The 18,053-nt window shown below is 41.6% G+C and overlaps 2 protein-coding genes across 7 annotated transcripts in view; one reads left to right on the forward strand and one right to left on the reverse strand.

The window, feature by feature from the left end:
- Window positions 1–18,053, forward strand: part of LOC129026619 (zinc finger protein 705A-like) — a 65,164-nt gene that overhangs the window by 36,915 nt on the left and 10,196 nt on the right. Inside the window, exon 4 of one of the 6 annotated variants that reach the window (XM_063653254.1) lies at window positions 10,418–10,685. The exons of 4 other annotated variants lie outside the window; for them this stretch is intronic. The gene's annotated coding sequence lies outside the window, so the exon portion shown is untranslated. Of the gene's footprint in view, window positions 1–10,417; window positions 10,686–15,702; window positions 15,878–18,053 lie in introns of those variants that run through there. One more of the 6 variants, XM_063653255.1, reaches the window with a different exon arrangement.
- LOC129026609 (beta-defensin 108B-like) lies at window positions 6,107–10,498 on the reverse strand. The gene is made up of 2 exons (XM_054473756.1): window positions 10,411–10,498; window positions 6,107–6,270 (listed from the first exon to the last, which is right to left on the reverse strand). The coding sequence occupies exons 1-2, from the start codon at window positions 10,496–10,498 to the stop codon at window positions 6,107–6,109; spliced, it is 252 nt and encodes an 83-aa protein (XP_054329731.1).

The following is an 18,053-nucleotide window of genomic DNA, read 5'->3' on the forward strand; positions in this document are numbered from 1 at the left end:
CAGCCTGCTGCTGCACTGTGGGGGACCCTCTCTGGGGCCGGTCAAGGCCAGATCAAGACCATCCTGGCTAACATGGTGAAACCCCATCTCTACTAAAATTACAAAAAATTAGCCAGGTGAGGTAGCGGGCGCCTGTAGTCCCAGCTACTCCGGAGGCTCAGGTGGGAGAATGGCATGAACCCCAGGGGGCGGAGCCTGCAGTGAGCCGAGATTGCGCCACTGCATCCAACCTGGGCGACAGTGAGACTCTGTCTCAAAAAAAAAAAAAGAGCTGTACCACTCACTGCGAAGGTCTGCAACTTCACTTCTGAGGCCAGCGAGACCTTGAACCCACTGGGAGGAATGAGCAACTCTGGACACACCATCTTTAAGAACTGTTAACACTCACCAGGAGGGTCTGCGGCTTCATTCTTAAACTCAGCGAGACCAAGAACCCACCAATTCCGGACACTGTGGAGAGGGACCAGTGGTGGGCAGAGCTCTAGAACTCCAAAGATCATATGTTCTTTGTCTTCTGCTACCAGGGTGGATATGAAAGGACCATCAGATGGGGGCAGAGCTAGGCGTGCCTGAGCTCAGACTCTCCTTGGGTGGGTCTTGCTTTGGCTGCTGTGGGGGATGGAGGTGAGATTCCCAGGTCACTGGAGTTGTGTACCTAGAAGGATTATTGCTGCCTCTGCTGAGTCATGCAGGTTGTCAGGGAAGTGGGGGAAAGCTAGTTTCCACGCACACTGAAAGGCTGGTCTCACTCCCACAATGCCCCTTGCAATAGCCCGGAGTCTGTTTCCAGGCCGAAGGCGAATCTGGCTTGAAAACTTACCTGAGGCTTTCTGCCTCCCAACTGACAAAGAAATGGGCTTCAGTTCTTACTCCGCCTGTGAAGTCTGCAAGCCGGATTCATGCCCTCCCCTGAGTTCTGGCCAGGAGGCTTCTCACCCCATTCAATTTTTTACAAAGTTCAGGTAGAGAAGTCCTTCTCCCTGTGAAGTTTTACCCCCTGCTCCTCTGGCCACCCTCCTGATGGATGCCTGTGGTGCCAGGCAGGAATGGGCTACCTGGGGATCCAGTGGCCTTCCAGTGCCTTTCTGCTACTTCCTCTACTCCTGTATGTCGCTCAGCTCGGCTCTCTAACTTGACTCAGCTCCAGGTAAAGTCAGGAACTTCTCCCACAAACAGACTTTCAGCTTCTCCAGTGGGGGTGTGTGTTCAGGAGACGAGGGTCTCCCTTTCCCATTTGCGTGGTTAGGGGACTTAAAGTATTTGGGATGTCTCCCAGGTCCTGTAAGAGCAGTCTGCTTCCTTCGGAGGGTCTGTGGGTCCTGTCAGGATTGCTGGTCTGTTCTTGCAGTCCATCTGGAGCTAAAATTCACAATGCAAGCCTTAGCATGCTGCTCTGTCCAGAGCTGCAATCTAGTTCTGCCTCCTGTCTGTCATAATCCCTCATGACGCTTGAGCTTTTTTTTTTTTCATATGATTGTTGGCAGCATGTATGTCTTCTTTTGAGAAGTGTCTGTTCATGTCTTTGCCTACTTTTTAAACGTTTTTTTTTTTTGTAAATTTGTTTAAGTTCCTTGTAGATGCTGTATATTGGATCTTTGTCGAATGCATAGCTTGCAAAAATTTTCTCCCATTCTGCAGGTTGTCTTTTTACTCTATTAATAGTTTCTTTTGCTGCCCAGAAGCTCTTTAGTTTAATTACATCCAATTCATCGATTTTTGCTTTTGTCACAATTGCTTTTGGTGTCATTGTTATAAAATCTTCGCCCGTGCCTATGTCCTGAATGGTATTGCCTAGGTTGTCTTCCAGGGTTTTTATAGTTTTGTGTTTCACATTTAAGTCTTTAATCCATTTAATCCTGTATATGAAGACCGATCTTTATGTTTAGAAATTCTTTCATCTTCTTAATCTAGTCAGTGTTGAGGTTCTCAAATTGTATTATTTATTTTATTTATTGAATTATTCAATTTCAGCCGTTAAATTCCTTTTCACTCATTTTATGGATTTGTTTGATTGAAATCTGTTGCTGGAGAATTATTGTTTCCTTCAGAGATGCTATGTTTCCTTGCTCTTTAATGTTTCTTATGTCCTTACAAAATTGATATTTGAATATCTGGTAAAACAGTTGCTTCTTCTAATTTTATAGATTGGCTTTGGTAGTATAAGACTGACTTCTGTAGCTGTATCTATACTGTTGAATCAGTAAGACACTTTGCCTTTAGTTCTGGGTTGGTTCAGTAGTTTAGACTTCTATGATTTCTTCAGCTATAATCAGCATCACTGATGTCTGTGAGCTCCTCAGTGTCTTAGCCTTCATTGTTAATGGAGGCTGTGGTGAGATTTTGCTGGGGAAAGACAGGCCAGGCAGTTTGGTCCTTGGGCACCAGTTGCGTTGGTCTTTGAACTTGTGGGTGATTTATGTGGGCACTAGTGGTTGAAATTTCAGGCAGGCCATCCTTGGGCTTTGAGGTGGCTTTTTTTTTTTTTTTTTTTGAGATGGAGTTTTGCTCTTGTTGCCCAGGCTGGAGTGCAATGGCGTGATCTCAGCTCACTGCAACCTCTGCCTCCCGGGTTCAAGCAATTCTCCTGCCTCAGCCTCCCGAGTAGCTGGGATCACAGGCATGTGCCTCCATGCCCGGCTAATTTTGTATTTTTTTTTTTTTTTTTTTAGTAGAGATGGAGTTTCTCCATGTTGGTCAGGCTGGTCTCGAACTCCTGACCTCGGGTGATCTGCCCCCCTCAGCTTTCCAAAGTGCTAGGATTACAGGCGTGAGTCTGGTGGCTTTCTCAAGTGCCAGTAGTGACAGTGGTGAGCTAGGTAGATAGGCATGCCCTAAAGCCCCTGGGAGGCATGTGTAGCATCAGCAATTGCAGTAGTCATAGCAGGTCAACTCTTGTGACCCCCGATGGCATGTGCAGATACCAACAGTCGTGGCAACATGATGGACAGAGTAGTCCTCAGGCTTTCACCTGGTGCAAATATGTGGGCAGTGGTGGCAGCGGTGATGGCAAGCTGGCAAGTCCTATCCTTAGGCTCTCAGGAGACACACAGGTACTTGATGGTGATAGGCATGGTGGATTAATCCGCAGGCTCCCAGACAATGTGCACAGGCACCGCCAGGCTGGGTGGGCTCATACTCAGGTCACAAGAAGGCATGTACAGGTGCCAATGACAGAGAGCAGTGTGGGTTGATCCCCAGCCTCCTGGACAACGAGCTTGGGTAGTGGTAGTGACAGCAATGGGTGGGATGGCCCTGTGCTCTGGCCCTGGAATAGTGCCCAGGCAGGCGAGTCCCCGGGTCCCCTGAGGATGCCTGCAGGTGTGCAGTGACCCTGCTCCTAGGGGTCAGGATTGCTATCAGTGTCAGTGGCCCTGGGAAGGTGAGTCTCCACTTGTGAAGAGTGCCTGCTTCAGCTCCCTTTGTTCTGGGGGCAGCCTCCCTAGTGAATGGCACTGCCAGTTCCCTGGAGTGTAGGACACTGTGTAGGCTAGAGTGATGGGGACCAGGCTACACTGGTGAGTTCAGCTGGTATTGTGACTCTGCAGCCCTCTGGATGGACATGAAGGAATGTCACTGGGGGTCCAGAGATGTGGAGATGCAGGGGCTGTTGGGCCCCAGGGCAGGATGTAGTCTGTTGGGGGCTGGGCTCTCAAAATGGCACTGTGCCACAGCTGCCTGTATCTGGGGATGGGTGCAAACGATCCAGTGCCAACTCCTTCTCTGGGACAATGACCATCCCATAGACTCCAGGCAGCTCCCTATAGTAGTCTCAGGGCCTGCGAGGGCCGAGAGACTGTCCCTTGGCTAGGATTGCAGTGTCCACGGTGGGAATACGGACCACTGGGGCTCTCTTTTTTACCTTTTCACCACACTGGAGAGCCTGTCCTGGGTTTAAGCTGATTCTGGCTGGGCTGCTGCTTCATTTTCCTTTCCTTCCATACCTCAGAGATTCCTTGTCACTTTGCTGCTGAATTCTAGTGCCCTCTTTCATGCCCTCTTCAAGGTATGATTATCTACTTGCTGTTTTGGTCTTTCTTTGGGAGGACACAGTGCCTGGTGCCTCTAGTGAGCCATCTTGAAGGCCACCTCCTAGCAATGAGAGGATAATATTCTATGTGAAGGCTTTAATATACGTGTCCAAACTGCTTCTTTTCTAGGGAAGCACTTACTCCAAGAAATAAATGTTATATAGTGCAAAAATATATTAAAGGGTCAGTTGGTGATGTAATTTCAAGAGTGGCACTGAGGAAAACTTGGCACTTCCACAGGGTTGAGTTGGTTGGAATATATCTCGGTCTCTGAGATTTTGAACCCAGTGTTTTGAACTTTTTGAGATTTCAAGTAGCCCATGTGACATAACTTAACATTCTTTCTTGGCCAAATCAGGCATGGTGAAAAATAAAATCCAGCTAATATACTTTTAAATATCTTCATTCTATACTCTTTCAATGACCACGGAGAGGCTCCCCACTACTTTACACAAAAAAGAAAACTCTATGAATGAGAATCTCTTCACACAAAGCAACTAAAGTTGTGTCTAAATGGAGCAAAATGGTGACAGGTGGTAAAAGCACTCAGTGGCTGTGGTAGGCAGATTAATGTCCCCTCTGTCTCCCACCAAAGCTATCCGCATCCTAACTCCTGGGTCCTGTGAATGTGCCACCTTGTAAGGCAAAGGGGAATTGAGGTTTCATGTGAAATTAAGGCTGTTAATCAGCTGACCTTAAAATAGGAAGATTATCTTAGATTATCCAGGTGGGCCCGATGTAATCATGAGTCCTAAAAAATGGAAGAGTGGGGAGAAGATGAATTCAGAATGATAGAATGTAAGGACTCGACACTCCGTTGCTGGCCTTGAAAATGGATGAAGGAAGCTATGGTGCATGGGAGTAACCTGCCATTGCTAAGATAAAGGTGCAGGAAGAAAACTACAGAGCTTCCAGAAGAAAGCTCAGCCCTGCTGACACCTTGATGTTGGCCCACTGAGATCCAACTGGAACCTGCAGCCTATAGAACTGTCAGATAATGCATTTGTGTTGCTTTAAGCCACAAGTTTGTTGTAATTTGTGATAGCAGCCATAGGAAGCCGATGCAGTGTTTTAAAAGATGGAAGAAAATGCTGAATGATTATGCCCAGTGAAAGTTGGGAACTAAAGGAATTCCCTGGATCTTGGCCAGGCATACATGTACAGACCCAGGGAATTGCCTTTGAAAAGGGTGCTGAAGAAATTGCCTTTAATCTGAGTGCACCTCTTCTTATAATTTAGATTTCTGGTGAAGTCTGGTTGATGTGATTGTGCAATTTTCCCATGTGTTGCACCTTTATCAGGGAGAGACAGACCCCTGCAAGGCTGCATGGAATAGGATGGTGCATTTTCCCAGTAAAAAAGGGGAGTGGTCTTCCCATATGCAGGGTGAAGGGTTACAGTGCTAGACAAAAGCAACAGGTATGGTGAAAGTTCCCCCACCCTGCTGTAGGTCATTTTCAACTAAGAGCTCATCTAGATGGGATAGAAGGATACTGGAAACCAAACAGTAATCAAGTCATAACATGTAATATAGACTCCCTTCCTTCCTTCCTTCTTTCCTTTCTTTCTTTCTTTCTTTCTCTTCCTTCCTTCCTTCCTTCCTTCCTTCCTTTCTTTCTCTTTTTTGAGACAGAGTCTTGCTCTGTCACCCAGGCTGGAGTGCAGTGTTGGGATCTCGGCTCACTGCAGCCTCCACCTCATGGGTTCAAGCAATTCTCCTGCTTCAGCCTCCTGAGTAGCTGGGATTACAGGTGCCCACCACCATGCCTGGCTAAATTTTTGTATTTTTAAAAGAGACAGGGTTTCACCATGTTGGCCAGAATGGTCTTGATCTCCTGACCTCATGATCCACCCACCTTGGCCTCCCAAAGTGCTAGGATTACAGGCATGAGTCACCGCACCCAGCCAGGAATATAAACTTTTAAAAGAGGTTTTGTGCTCGTTGGTTTTGCTTTATTCTTTTTTGCTGATTCAATAAAAATCCCTGTGAGAAAAATGGAGAGAGGGAAAGGGAGACAGGGAGACAGGGAGAGGGAGAGAGAAAAAGAGAACCTAAAACCTCCAGAAAACAACAGGCTTCAGTCCTTTTTGGGTGTAGTGCTCTCAATTCTTGGTTGATGCCCCAGAGGCAGGCAGCAGGGTCGGCTATTTAAACATCTCCCAACATGGATTTCTGTTTCGAGGCAAAAGTCCCGACAGGAGCCATTTGGACGTTCACAGATCTCCTTGAATTTGCCCCTGGCTACATGCAGAAGAGGGTTATTGTAACCATTCATCAGTCTTTCTTTACTTTGTATTGAATTACATGGACATAGGGGGCAGTGCCTGAAAATAATCTTGTGTGGATTTTTGTGTGTGCAGGTGTTATTTGATTTCTTTAACACTTAAAAATCTGCTGTCACACAAAAATTTGGATTTTTTGGTGTTCTTGAAAAATATGAGAATATTGGGTGCACCTACATGACAAAAGGCTGGAGGTGAGTAGCCCGCTCCCCTTTACAAGTTCTAGAGCATGCACGTTTCAGTTTATTTCTTCCTTATTATCTTCTAACACTGATGGGAGATTTCAGCCTTTTAAAAAAATATAATGTCTTGTACTATGGATTTTCCTGGAGTGAAAGAGAAGAAAATCTCTTTTGGCTCATCTCTTTTTATTTCTACACACACACAAACACACACACACACACACACACACACACTCTATATGATAGGTTATAATAGATGTATTTTTCAAAACTAGAACTGAAATATTGACCTAAAATATAATATACTTTAATTGTTAGGATATTTTTCCTGTGGAAGGGAACAATATTCCTTCCTATGTGTTTAATACACAAATATATCTGTGCCAGTACTTGTTACACCCTGAGACTTCACTCACTACTTATATCTCTGGCACTGGTCTTTGAGGTTGCAATTTTTCTCTAGAACCCATTGCATATTTTAAGAGTGAAACGTTCAAGGTCTTCTTAAAGTCTCAAAAACTATACTTGTTGAAAACATTGCATAGTATTTCATTTATGTCCTAAGATATCACTGCTCTGGGGATAGGCCACACGGGTGTTTAGTTTGAAAAGTGTTTTAATTCTGAGCAGTCTGTATGTAACACAGAGCACCTTTTGCATGACAACGTCTTGGCAATAAGAGATGTATAAAAACCAGCACGTTTTTTTTTTCTATTCTGGAACACAAAAGCCAATTCTAGAATAGCTTTCAATCAGTACAGCGATTTTAATAGGCATTCAATAAATGCCTATTTAATTGAACTGAAATCCAAATGCATTAAATTCAATTTAACTTTTCAATGGTCACAAAGCAATTGATGTGGATTGATGTGAAGACCAAATATATGCAACATCATATTTATATCTATAATGCAAATTGGGAAATAAAGGTCATGCTTTTTTGAAGACAATGATAATTCTAAATGTTGACCACTTGGTAGAAACAAGCTGAAATCTGAGATTTTGATCCCTGAGCTTTCCGTCTCTTCCTTTTATCTGTAAGTAGTCAGCTACTATGTATAGTAGTACCCGAGCCCACTGTCCTTGGGCTAAAATTGGCCCTTTGCAGCTGGAAGAGTCATAAGAGATTAGTATTGTGTAGAGGATGAACCACTGACCTGTCCTGTGATATGTGATAAATCACTCTTGAACATCCCTCTGTGGTAGTACTTCTTGCATTCTACTACGGGTGGTGTTTTCCCATCTGACCTCAATTCTTGATAATGAATTTCTTGAGGGCAGGAATTGTATCTTATTCTCCTCTGTATGTATATTCCAGAATCTGATTAAAGTCTTGGCTTATAATAGCTGTTCAGTAAATGATTGTGGAATAATTGATTAAAATACAGCTATTTTCTAACTTGCAATATGTTTGTGTGGAAATTTGTTATTACTCGCGGTTCACAAGTCTTTGAATCATGTGTACTATTTTACTATACCTGATTCTATTGAGCATTTTATTTTCAAACCACTTTTCAAGAAATTTAATACAGAACTACCATTTGACCCAGTAATCTCGTTACTGGGCGTGTATCCATAGGAAAATAAATCAGTCTTGTAAAAAGACCTAAATTTGTATGTTCATCACAGTGGTACTCACAGTAGCAAAGGTATGGAATCAAACTAGGTGTTCATCAACAGTGGATTGAATAAAGAAAATGTAGTACATATATGTCATGGAATACTATGCAGCCATAAGAAGAACAAAATTGTGCCCTTTTCAGCAACATGGATGCAGCTGGAGGACTTTATTCTAAGCAAATTAGCTCAGGAACAGGAAGCCAAATACCACATATTCTCAGTTATAAGTGGGAGCCGAGCAATGAGTGCACATGGACATAAAAATGGGAACAAGAGAGATTGGGTCTTACCAGGAGGGGAGGGAGAGGGAGTAAAGTCTGAAAAGCTACACTTTGGGTACACCCTACCTGCGTGACAGAGTTATTCATACCCCAAACCTCAATATCACACAATATACCCATGTAACAAATCTGCACGTGCACTCCCTGAATCTAAAATAAAGGTTGAAATTATTTTAAAAAATTGAAATTACAAAGGGCTTTTTAAAATTATGATGTACCATTGTTCATTTGCAAGAATTCAAGTAACATTAGGGATTTTAAAAATCTTTTGTTTTCATTTGTTCTTTGCTTGTAAACCTTGTGTATTGCATATTGTGGACACTGTGTCTTTTCCAGCCATTTGCTTTAGGAACAAAAGCTAGAGTTATAATGAACATCATAGGCTGTCTTGTCTAGTCACTTACCTTAAAGATGAGGAAATAAGCTGACGGAAAGGAAGGAACTTGCCCAAGATTACCCAGTGATCGAGTGAGGCAGATGATAGGGACGGCACTAAGGCTTGATATTCTGAGCCTCATTCTATTTTCCACTCTTGCCGTCTCTCTGTGTCCTCCTCTCCTCTCTAGCCTTCTACAAAAAGTTTGCAGTTCTGCTTCAATGTCTACCTAAGGACATCCAGAGGAGATGCCACCTTTCATTAGGCTGCATTCTTTAGCGCCATCCTGTGTTTTCTTCTCCAGTCTCGTTGCGTCCCATTTTTCACTGTCAGTAATGCTTCTGCCTGTGCTGTTCTATCCAATTAGTTTCTTCTATTTTGATTGAGTGACAGTGAAAACAACAAAAAAAATTTATTTATCCAAATTTGGAATTTTTAAACCTTGATTAAAAGCATTGATTTTATGGGGTTATAGATGTAAGACACATATTTTAAAATATTTTTTAACTGATTAAAAAAATGAAACCCATGTATTTAGCCAGGGTGACTATTTAACAAGTACTAGTGAGACAGGACTTCAGTAATGCCACAAGGATAATAATCTTATGAGTCAGTCCCCGAAGTTGTGTGCTACCGAGTTAATATAATTGGATATGGTATCACCTTTTTTTTCAGGCCTTAGAAAGTCACACAAAGGAACAGCACAACAGAACTCTAGGGTGGGATATATAGGGAAAGCCAGGATATTAAAACAAAACATTGACTCTGACATTTACCCCACTGTTGGGAAAAGCAGTTCAGTTTCCAGGGCCTTAATTTTTTCCTCTATAAAACAGCAAAAATAGAGGCAATAAGTTGCTTATTCATCCTTGAATACACATGTTCAGGAGTCCCAGAAAATTTTCGGATCTACTTTGGGTGTCTGGTAACCACCTTGGGCAAATCCAAGAAGTCCTATACACACTTCTCCAAAGCATGTCTGTGCAAGGGGCCTTATACCTGTGATTAATGTTCACATGCTGAATGCAGTAGGCTATGCTCTGGTGTGGGGTCATCCCTGGTCCCTGTGTTTAAATTCTACATTACAAGACTAGATGCTGAGAAGGAAGAGGGAAAGCCAGGGATGGAGATGGAGCCTTAAGGGGAAAAGTCAAGCCCCAGGGACCAACAGTACTGGGGAGCAATAGGTTAAAGATTTCTTAGATTATAGTAATATTTTCAAAGAGACTTCTTCCACCAATCCCTTCTGTCTGAGCCTACCATGGCTTTGGCATAGCTCTTATGCCAGCGTCTTAGGATAACTAACTTTTGCTGAAAGAAACTAGAGGAGCTTTGGAGACCAAGATTTAGTAGAACAATGCCTGATTTTTAATTTTTGAGGTCTAGTAACTGCTAGTAAACTTGCTTAATTTAGAGATGGAATAAGAGGGTTTCAAAGACTTGAAACACCATTGACTTCATTTAAGTGAGTTGCTATGGAGAATTAACGAATTAGATGGCTGCAGGCCTCTCAGCCAATGTGTCTTCCAGATTTCCTATGAGACCCCCTTTTCTGGTCATAGGTGATGGTGATTTCTCTTTGAGTATTGAATCCCTGTAAGGTGTTAGGCACTCCACTCTTACCAAGTTTATTTTGTTACCTGGTAGAACTTGGCTCATAAAGAAGAAAATGGTGAAGAGGAGGACAGCAATCCTCACGGTTGAAGAAAGAAGAAAGTTTGGCTTCATTTCCAGGAGGCAGAGAAAACTTCCGTCTGTGGCTCTCTAGCACCAGTGGAATGTCTCTGGATAATAAGAGCCTTTCTGTACCTCATTAGGGATATTCCTAGATAGAGGTGTTCTATGCATGCAAAATTGCTTTTATGGGAAGACTGAGAGTCCTTTTTTTATTGGACAGCCAGTTCATTAGAATGAGGTGGGTGCACAGTTTTGGCCAGAAAACCTTGTTAAATGGGAACATAAGCTACAAACATTTTGGCAAAAGATGAAAGTTTATGAACAAACAACCATTTATATTGTTACAATAAATTAGACTGTGTTGAGAAACCAGTAGGTTTCGTTAATGACCAAACATTTTGTTAGTGAACACTTCCCAGACTTTACTAGCCCTGCTAAGAATTAATCACCCCACTTGCTCCTGGTCTGAAACTCCAAAGTGCTTTGTTTATGTTACAGTGCTTACTGCCTTGTATGTTAGATTAGTGAATGTATATTTGCCTCATCCACTACTGTATGAGCTTCTTTCTTGCTGGGACAAGGCTATATTCCTCAGAGCTGAGGAGGGAGTTGAATCACGTGGCTATTTATTCTCAAATCCTCTTCACCAAGTGGAACAAAACAACAGCGAAAGACCACCATGCATGGAAGCAGGAGGTCTGGATTTGGGTTCTAGATCTCTAGATCTATTACTAACTGGAGATATGGATATAGTCAGGAAAATTGTCTTCCTTAGGTGCTTCCTTGATAGCGCCTATAGAGGTCGAGATCTGTTGGATCTAGATCAGGGGATTCTCAATCATGACTATGCAGGAAATCAACTGTGAGAGTTATTTGCAATACAGATGCTTAGTTCCATCTCATGATATTTTTATTTTTTTAAAAAAATTGGTCAAGTATTTTTCATTAAATAATGTAAACTTTCTTAGTCTACATCTAATAAAACTCCCACCGGCATACAAATACATTGAATGATATTAGCGGCAGAATCTTTAAATAAAGTAACCACACACAACTATGAGGCCACTTTTTTCATTGCTTATTATTTCATGCTGTTTTTCACCATTGTCGTCATAATCAGCCTCATCCTACATTGTTGAACACCCATCATGGACCATATGGCATAAACATTTTTCCTACTCATAAAGGAGCATATGTTCCCTATATGTATATAAAATTAATGTCTGAGCAAAGTGGCTTAAACAAGGCAGAAGTTTATTTCTCCCTCACTTAAATCTATAGTTATACCTACCATGGCTAGTACAGATACTTGCCAAATTCATTAGGGACGCAGGCCCCTTCCAGCTCTCTGTTCTGCTATACTTTAGAAGAGGCTCTAGTTTGGCTGCTAAATCCCCACCTATCATTTTTGAATTCCAGGCAGCAGGAAAGAAAAAAGCCAAGAGAGAAAAACAAGGGAACATCTACCCCTCCTTTTAAATTTTTTAACCAACCCCCTCTTGTTTTTTTTTTTAACTGACTTTGTTGAGCTATGATTACATTTAAAAAGCTGTACATATTTAAGGTGTACATCTCAGTGAGTTTGGGGATAAGTATACGCCATGAACACATCACTACCATCAAGATTATAAACATATCCCTCGCCTCCCAAAGTCCCCCCCACTTTATTATTATTTTTTTTTTTGGTAAGAAATTTTGGTAAGAATACAAAATCTACCCTTTTAGCAAATTTTAAGTATGCAATACAGTATTCTTAGCTATAAGCACTATGCTGTAAACGAGACCTCCAGAACTTACTTATGTGGTATATCTGAGACTTTGTGCTCTAACCACATCTACCCATTTCCCCAGCACCACGGCCCCTGGCAACCACCATTCTACTCTGCTTTTGTGAGTTTGTCTATTTTAGATTTCAAATACAAGTGAAATCATATAGTAATTGTCATTCTGTGTTTGGCCTATTTCATATAACTAATGCCCTCCAAGTCCATCCGTGTTGTCACAAATGACAGGGTTTCATTATTATGTAACACTGAATAATATTCCATTGCATATATGTATTAGCCATTTATCCTGATACTCTCCCTCCACCTGCCTCCCAACAGGCCCCAGTGTGTGTTGTTCCCCTCCTAGTATCCATGTGTCCTCACTGTTCTGCTCCCACTTGTAAGTGAGAACATGCAGTGTTTGGTTTTCTGTTCCTGGGTTAGTTTGCTGAGGATAATGGCTTCCAGCTCCATCCATGTTCCTGCAAAGAACATGATCTCATTCCTTTTTATGGCTGCATTGTATTCCATGGTGTATATGTACCACATTTTCTTTATCCAGTCTGTCACTGATGGACATTTGGGTTGATTCCATGTCTTTGCTATTGTGAATAGTGCCTCAGTGAACATATGTGTGCATGTATCTTTATAATAGAATGATTTATATTCCTTTGGGTATATACCCAGTTATGGGATTGCTGGGTCAAGTGGTATTTCTCATTGTAGGTCTTTGAGGAATCACCATACTGTCTTCCACAATGGTTGAACTAATTTACATTCCCACCAACAGTGTAAGAGTGTTCCTATATCTCAACAGCCTCATCAGCAGGTAGTTTTATTTTAAAAATTTTTGAGAAACCTTCATACTATTATCTGAAATGGACATGGTAATGTGTATTTCCACCACAAGTATACAAGGGTTATCTTTTCTCCACATCCTCACTAATACTTGTTATACATCTTTTTGATAATAGGTATTCTAAGAGGTATCAGGTGATATTTCGTGGTGGTTTTTATTTGCATCCCCCTGATGATTAGAGATGGTAAGAATTTTTTCACATATTTGTTGGCCATTTGTATCTGTTCTTCTGGGAAATGTCTATTCAGATCTTTGCTCTTTTTTTTTTTTTTTTTTTGAGATGGAGTCTCACTCTGTCACCCAGGCTGGAGTGCCGTGGTGTGATCTTGGCTCACTGCAAGCTCCACTTCCCAGGTTCATGCCATTCTCCTGCCTCAGCCTCCTGAGTAGCTGGGACTACAGGCATCTGCCACCACGCCCAGCTAACTTTTTGTAATTTTTTTTTTTTTTTTTTTTTTAGTGGAGACAGGGTTTCACCGTGTTAGCCAGATCTTTGCCCATTAAAAAAAAAATTCAACTTTTATTTTAGGTTCAGGGGATGCATGTGCAGGTTTTTACATTGACACATTGTGTGATGCTGAGGCTTGCAGTATGGATGATCTTGTAACCCAGATAGAAACCATAATACCCAATAGACAGTTTTTCGGGCCTTTGTCCCCACCTTCCCTTCCCCCCTAGTAGTCCCCAGTATCTGTTGTTCCGATCTTTACATCCATGTGTAACCAATGCTTTGTTCTCACTTATAACTAAGAACATATGGTATTTGGTTTTCTCTTCCTGCGTTATTTTAGAATAATGGCCTCCAGCTGCATCCATGTTGGTGCAAAGGACATAATTTTTTTATGGTTGTGTAGTATTCCATGGTGTACATATACTGTATTTTCTCTATCCAGTCTAATATTGATGGGCATCTAGGTTGATTCCGTGTCTTTGCTATTGCAAATAATGCTATAATAAATATATGAGTGCACAAGTCTTTATGGTAGAACAATTTATTTTCTTTTGGATACAAAGGTCAGTCCCCGTGGCTGCTGTCAAGGGCCAGTGTTGAGTGCCTGCAGCTCTTCCAGGCTCAGGGTGCAAGCTGTCAGTGGATCTACCATTCTAGGGTCTGGAGGATGGTGGCTGTCTTCTCAGACCTCCACTAGGCAGTGCCCCAGTGTGGACTGTGTGGGGGCTCCAACCCCACATTTTCCCTCTGCACTGCTGTAGTAGACATTCGCAATGAAGTCTCCACCCCAGCAGACTTCTACTGGACATATAGGCTTTTCCATACATCTTTAGAAATCCAGGCGAAGGCTTCTGATATGGTTTGGCTCTGTGTCCCCACCCCAATCTCACCTCAAATTGTACTCCCATAATTCCCACATGTTGTGGGGGGACCCAGTGGTGATAACTGAATCATGGGGCCAATTTCTCCCATACTGTTCTCATGGTAGTGAATAAGTCTCACGAGTTCTGATGGTTTGATAAGGGGAAACCAGTTTTGCTTGGCTGTCATTCTCTCACTTGCCTGCTGTGATGTAAGACATGCCTTTTGCCTTCTGCCTCCCCCCAGCCATGTGGAACTGTAAGTCCAATTAAACCTCTTTCTTTTGTAAATTGCTCAGTCTCAGGTATATCTTTATCAGCAGTGTACTCCTGTACTTTATGCACCTGCAGGTTTAATACCTCTCGGAAATTGCCAAGGCTTATGGCTTGCACCCTCTAAAGCAGTGGCCCAAACTGTGTCTGGGGCCCTTTTAGCCATGGCTGGAGCTGGAGTGGCTGAGACCTAGAATGCTGTGAGCACTGTCCTGCACTTGTGCTGGGTGGTGTAGCCCTAGGCCAAGCCCACAAAACCATTCTTCCCTCCTAGGCCTCAGGCCTTTGAGGGGAGGTGCTGTCACCAGCCAAGTTCTCTGAAATGTCTTTGAGGCCCTTTCTTCATTGTCTTCTATTAGCATCTGCTTTCCTTTTAGTTACCCAAATTTCTGCAGCCTGCTTGAATTTCAGACAAGTCTTACAAGTACTACGTGACCCCTAACACTTCCTGATTTCATTTCTGCAATATATTTTATTTTTTTACATCATCGCGAACATTGAAACTTTTTATATCTATTCACCTTCCGTTTGTTTTCAAGTCCAGTTTACCTCCAAAGAATTTTGGAATATGGAGTCTCCATAAGACTCTAGTTTGTCTGGTTTCTTGCTGTATCCCTTGACTGCGAATGCTTTCTAGTACACATAATACACTCAAAAGCACTTATGAATAAAAAAAGGAATAAATCTTCATATTTTTCCTTCAAAATAGCCTTAACTCTTTGGTTTCCAACTTTATGTGAGGGTTTTTAGTAGTTGTCTCAAAAATCCAATCAAATTGAACAGGGTGTGTCTCCAGAATGAAGTTTTTGATTAGGTTCAGTGTCTGTGCAATCAGGGCATGTCTCTTGGAATGTAGTGGTGATTAGGTTTATGAATTATTTTTTTCACATATAAGGGGAAGCCAATCAGAGGATGCATTTTCCCAGAGAAGGAGCATCTGAAGAGTTTAAGACCTTGGGGAAAGAGAGTCTTGCTGCTTGCTTGTGGGACTTGCCTTGGAAGGTAGATAAGTTCACTGCATCCTCCAACTTTTTATTTCTGGTGAGCTCTCCAAGCACTGAGATGTGAACTGGCCTCATTCCCTTACAATGATACTGTTACCAGTAGAAGAGATTGCAGTTACTGGCAGCATATCTGCATGGGTCCATAAGCAACTTCAGTCCTTGCCTCCTCAGAAGAAAGAATTCGACTGAGGGGCATACAGTGGAAAAACAGACTGAGGTAAGTTTCAGAGCAGTTTATTTAAAAAGGAAGTTTATTTAAAAAGGCTTTAGAACAGGAAGGAAAGGAAAATTCTCTTGGAAGAGACCTGAGCAAACGCCTGAAGGTCCAAGAGAGAAAAGAGAAGGGCCTTTAACCTTGATCCTGCCATGGGTTTGCCTCTTTCCCATGATTCTTCCTTTAGGGAGAGTTTCCAGCATGCACAGTGCTTTCCTTACCCTTTGAAATTGAGCATGCACGGTGTGTTTAGGGAGTTATATGCATGTCCATCTGAGGCTTTCTTTCCTTTTCCAGTGGAGTGTGCCCCCCGGAAGATTATACTTTGCCATTTTTGTCTCTTAACATGCATGCCCAAGAAGTTGCTTCTTCCTGGGGTCTGCATTTAATTAACATTTTTGATGTTAACAGGTGTAGACCATCAGGAAATGGCCTCTCTCTGGTGCTGCCTAATTATCATTTTCAGAGAGGCAATGTGATAATTGACAGGCCATCACCTGACATTTCTAGTGGGTAGGGGAAGAGCCCTCTCTTGCCCTGCTCATGCTCTTCTACCTGTAACAAGACAAGCCTTGTATATCATTAGACATTTGTCCCATTAAGGCAGCATCTCATTATTAAATTTTATTGTGCGAATTGTTACTTCACATTCTCATATTCTGTGTTCACTATTTGTGTGCTTTTTCCATTTTTGTTTTGACCATATCTCATTATTTTAACTGCCTCCTCTAAGATTCTAGATCTGCATTGGCCAATATAGTAACTACTAGTCACATGTGACTGTAAAGTGTAAATTAATTATAATTAAATAACTAAATGGCATATCCTTAGTAGTAATAGCCAAATTCGTGGCCAAACTAGAAATTCTCTAACTACATATGTGTGGTAGTTACTGCATTGGACAATGCAGATATAGAGAATTTCTTTCATCACAGAAAATCCTGTTGGGCATGTTGGCTACCACTTATTTTTAAACTCTATTTGTGTGGTTTATAGTTAAATTATATTCTGCTTCTCTATATTCATTTCCTTTCATAGATTTTCTCAAGCAATTTTTAAATTTCATTCATTTACTTTCTTGAGGTAAGTACTTAGATTATTTTTTTTAAATAATGTACAGCAAATAATTTTTTCTGTGGATATTGTTTTAGCTTTATTGTATTGGTACTTTTACGTACTATATTCAGGTATTATTATTTTTCATAACTTACTTTAAAAATTGTGCCGAGTTTATTTAAAATAGATTTCTCCCTTGATTTTCAGATGTTAGATTCTGTCTTCCATTGCTGTATTTTAATTTAATTTAATTTTATTGTATGTAAATATGTTGCATATTCCTTTTTTTAAAATGTGAGATTTTTCCTCTCTCCTGTTACACAAACTTTGTGTGCAGTGTTCATTATGCACTTTAAAAATAAATATTTTGTTTCAGGGCCTGGTGCTTTCACACATAAAACCTTAGAATAATTTTAAATTCCATTCCACTTTCACCATTCCTGAACTGCTTTGAATATATTGGATGTTGGAAGCCACAAGAGCCTTGCAATCCTGTCAAGATAATAGGATTTTCCATTTACAGTGTAATCTGATATATATTCGTTTTGGTTTCACACTTTAAAAAACCTATTCTCTTTTACTCTTTGGTGATCTTTGCTTTTCTATTTGTGCATTGCTAGAATGTCAGCTGCTGTTTCCCTAGCACCTGAGATGTCACTCGACATTGTATAGCACTGGTGTTGAGAATTGAGAGAATCTACTAAATAATAGCACTTTTTGAGACTGCAGTTCTGAATTAAAAGGAAGGGAAAGGACAGGCAAAAGAATATAGACATCAGCTATTTTTACGGAAGATCTGTTGGAGAACATGGTTTTGTTGTCCAGGAACTTGAGATCTAACACTGCATTCCTAATACTTCACTAAGGTGTGTCTAAATAGCCGTGAAAGGGCTAGGAAGTCACAAGTCAGCCTCTTAATTGTTACGGGTGCCCTTAAAATATTAAGGTAATATTGAGGATGCAGAATGGCTCCTTCCTCATGACTTTTTAAGAGATATGGGCCGGGCACGGTGGCTCACGCCTGTAATCCCAACACTTTGAGAGGCGGAGGCTGGCGGATCACCTGAGGTCAGGAGTTCCAGACCAGCCCGACCAAAATGGAGAAACCCCGTCTCGACTAAAA

The sequence above is a fragment of the Pongo pygmaeus genome, chromosome 16, assembly GCF_028885625.2.
Source record: "Pongo pygmaeus isolate AG05252 chromosome 16, NHGRI_mPonPyg2-v2.0_pri, whole genome shotgun sequence".
Taxonomy (NCBI): Eukaryota; Metazoa; Chordata; class Mammalia; order Primates; family Hominidae; genus Pongo; species Pongo pygmaeus.

Excerpts from the sequence above, each read along its gene's own strand:
- LOC129026609 (XM_054473756.1), bottom strand. The coding sequence starts at position 10,498 with ATGAAGCCAAACTTTCTTCTTTCTTCAACCGTGAGGATTGCTGTCCTC. Across the intron at positions 6,271-10,410 it reads TATGAGCCAAGTTCTACCAG|CCAGGGGCAAATTCAAGGAG; the intron begins GTAACAAAATAA and ends TTCTGCATGTAG.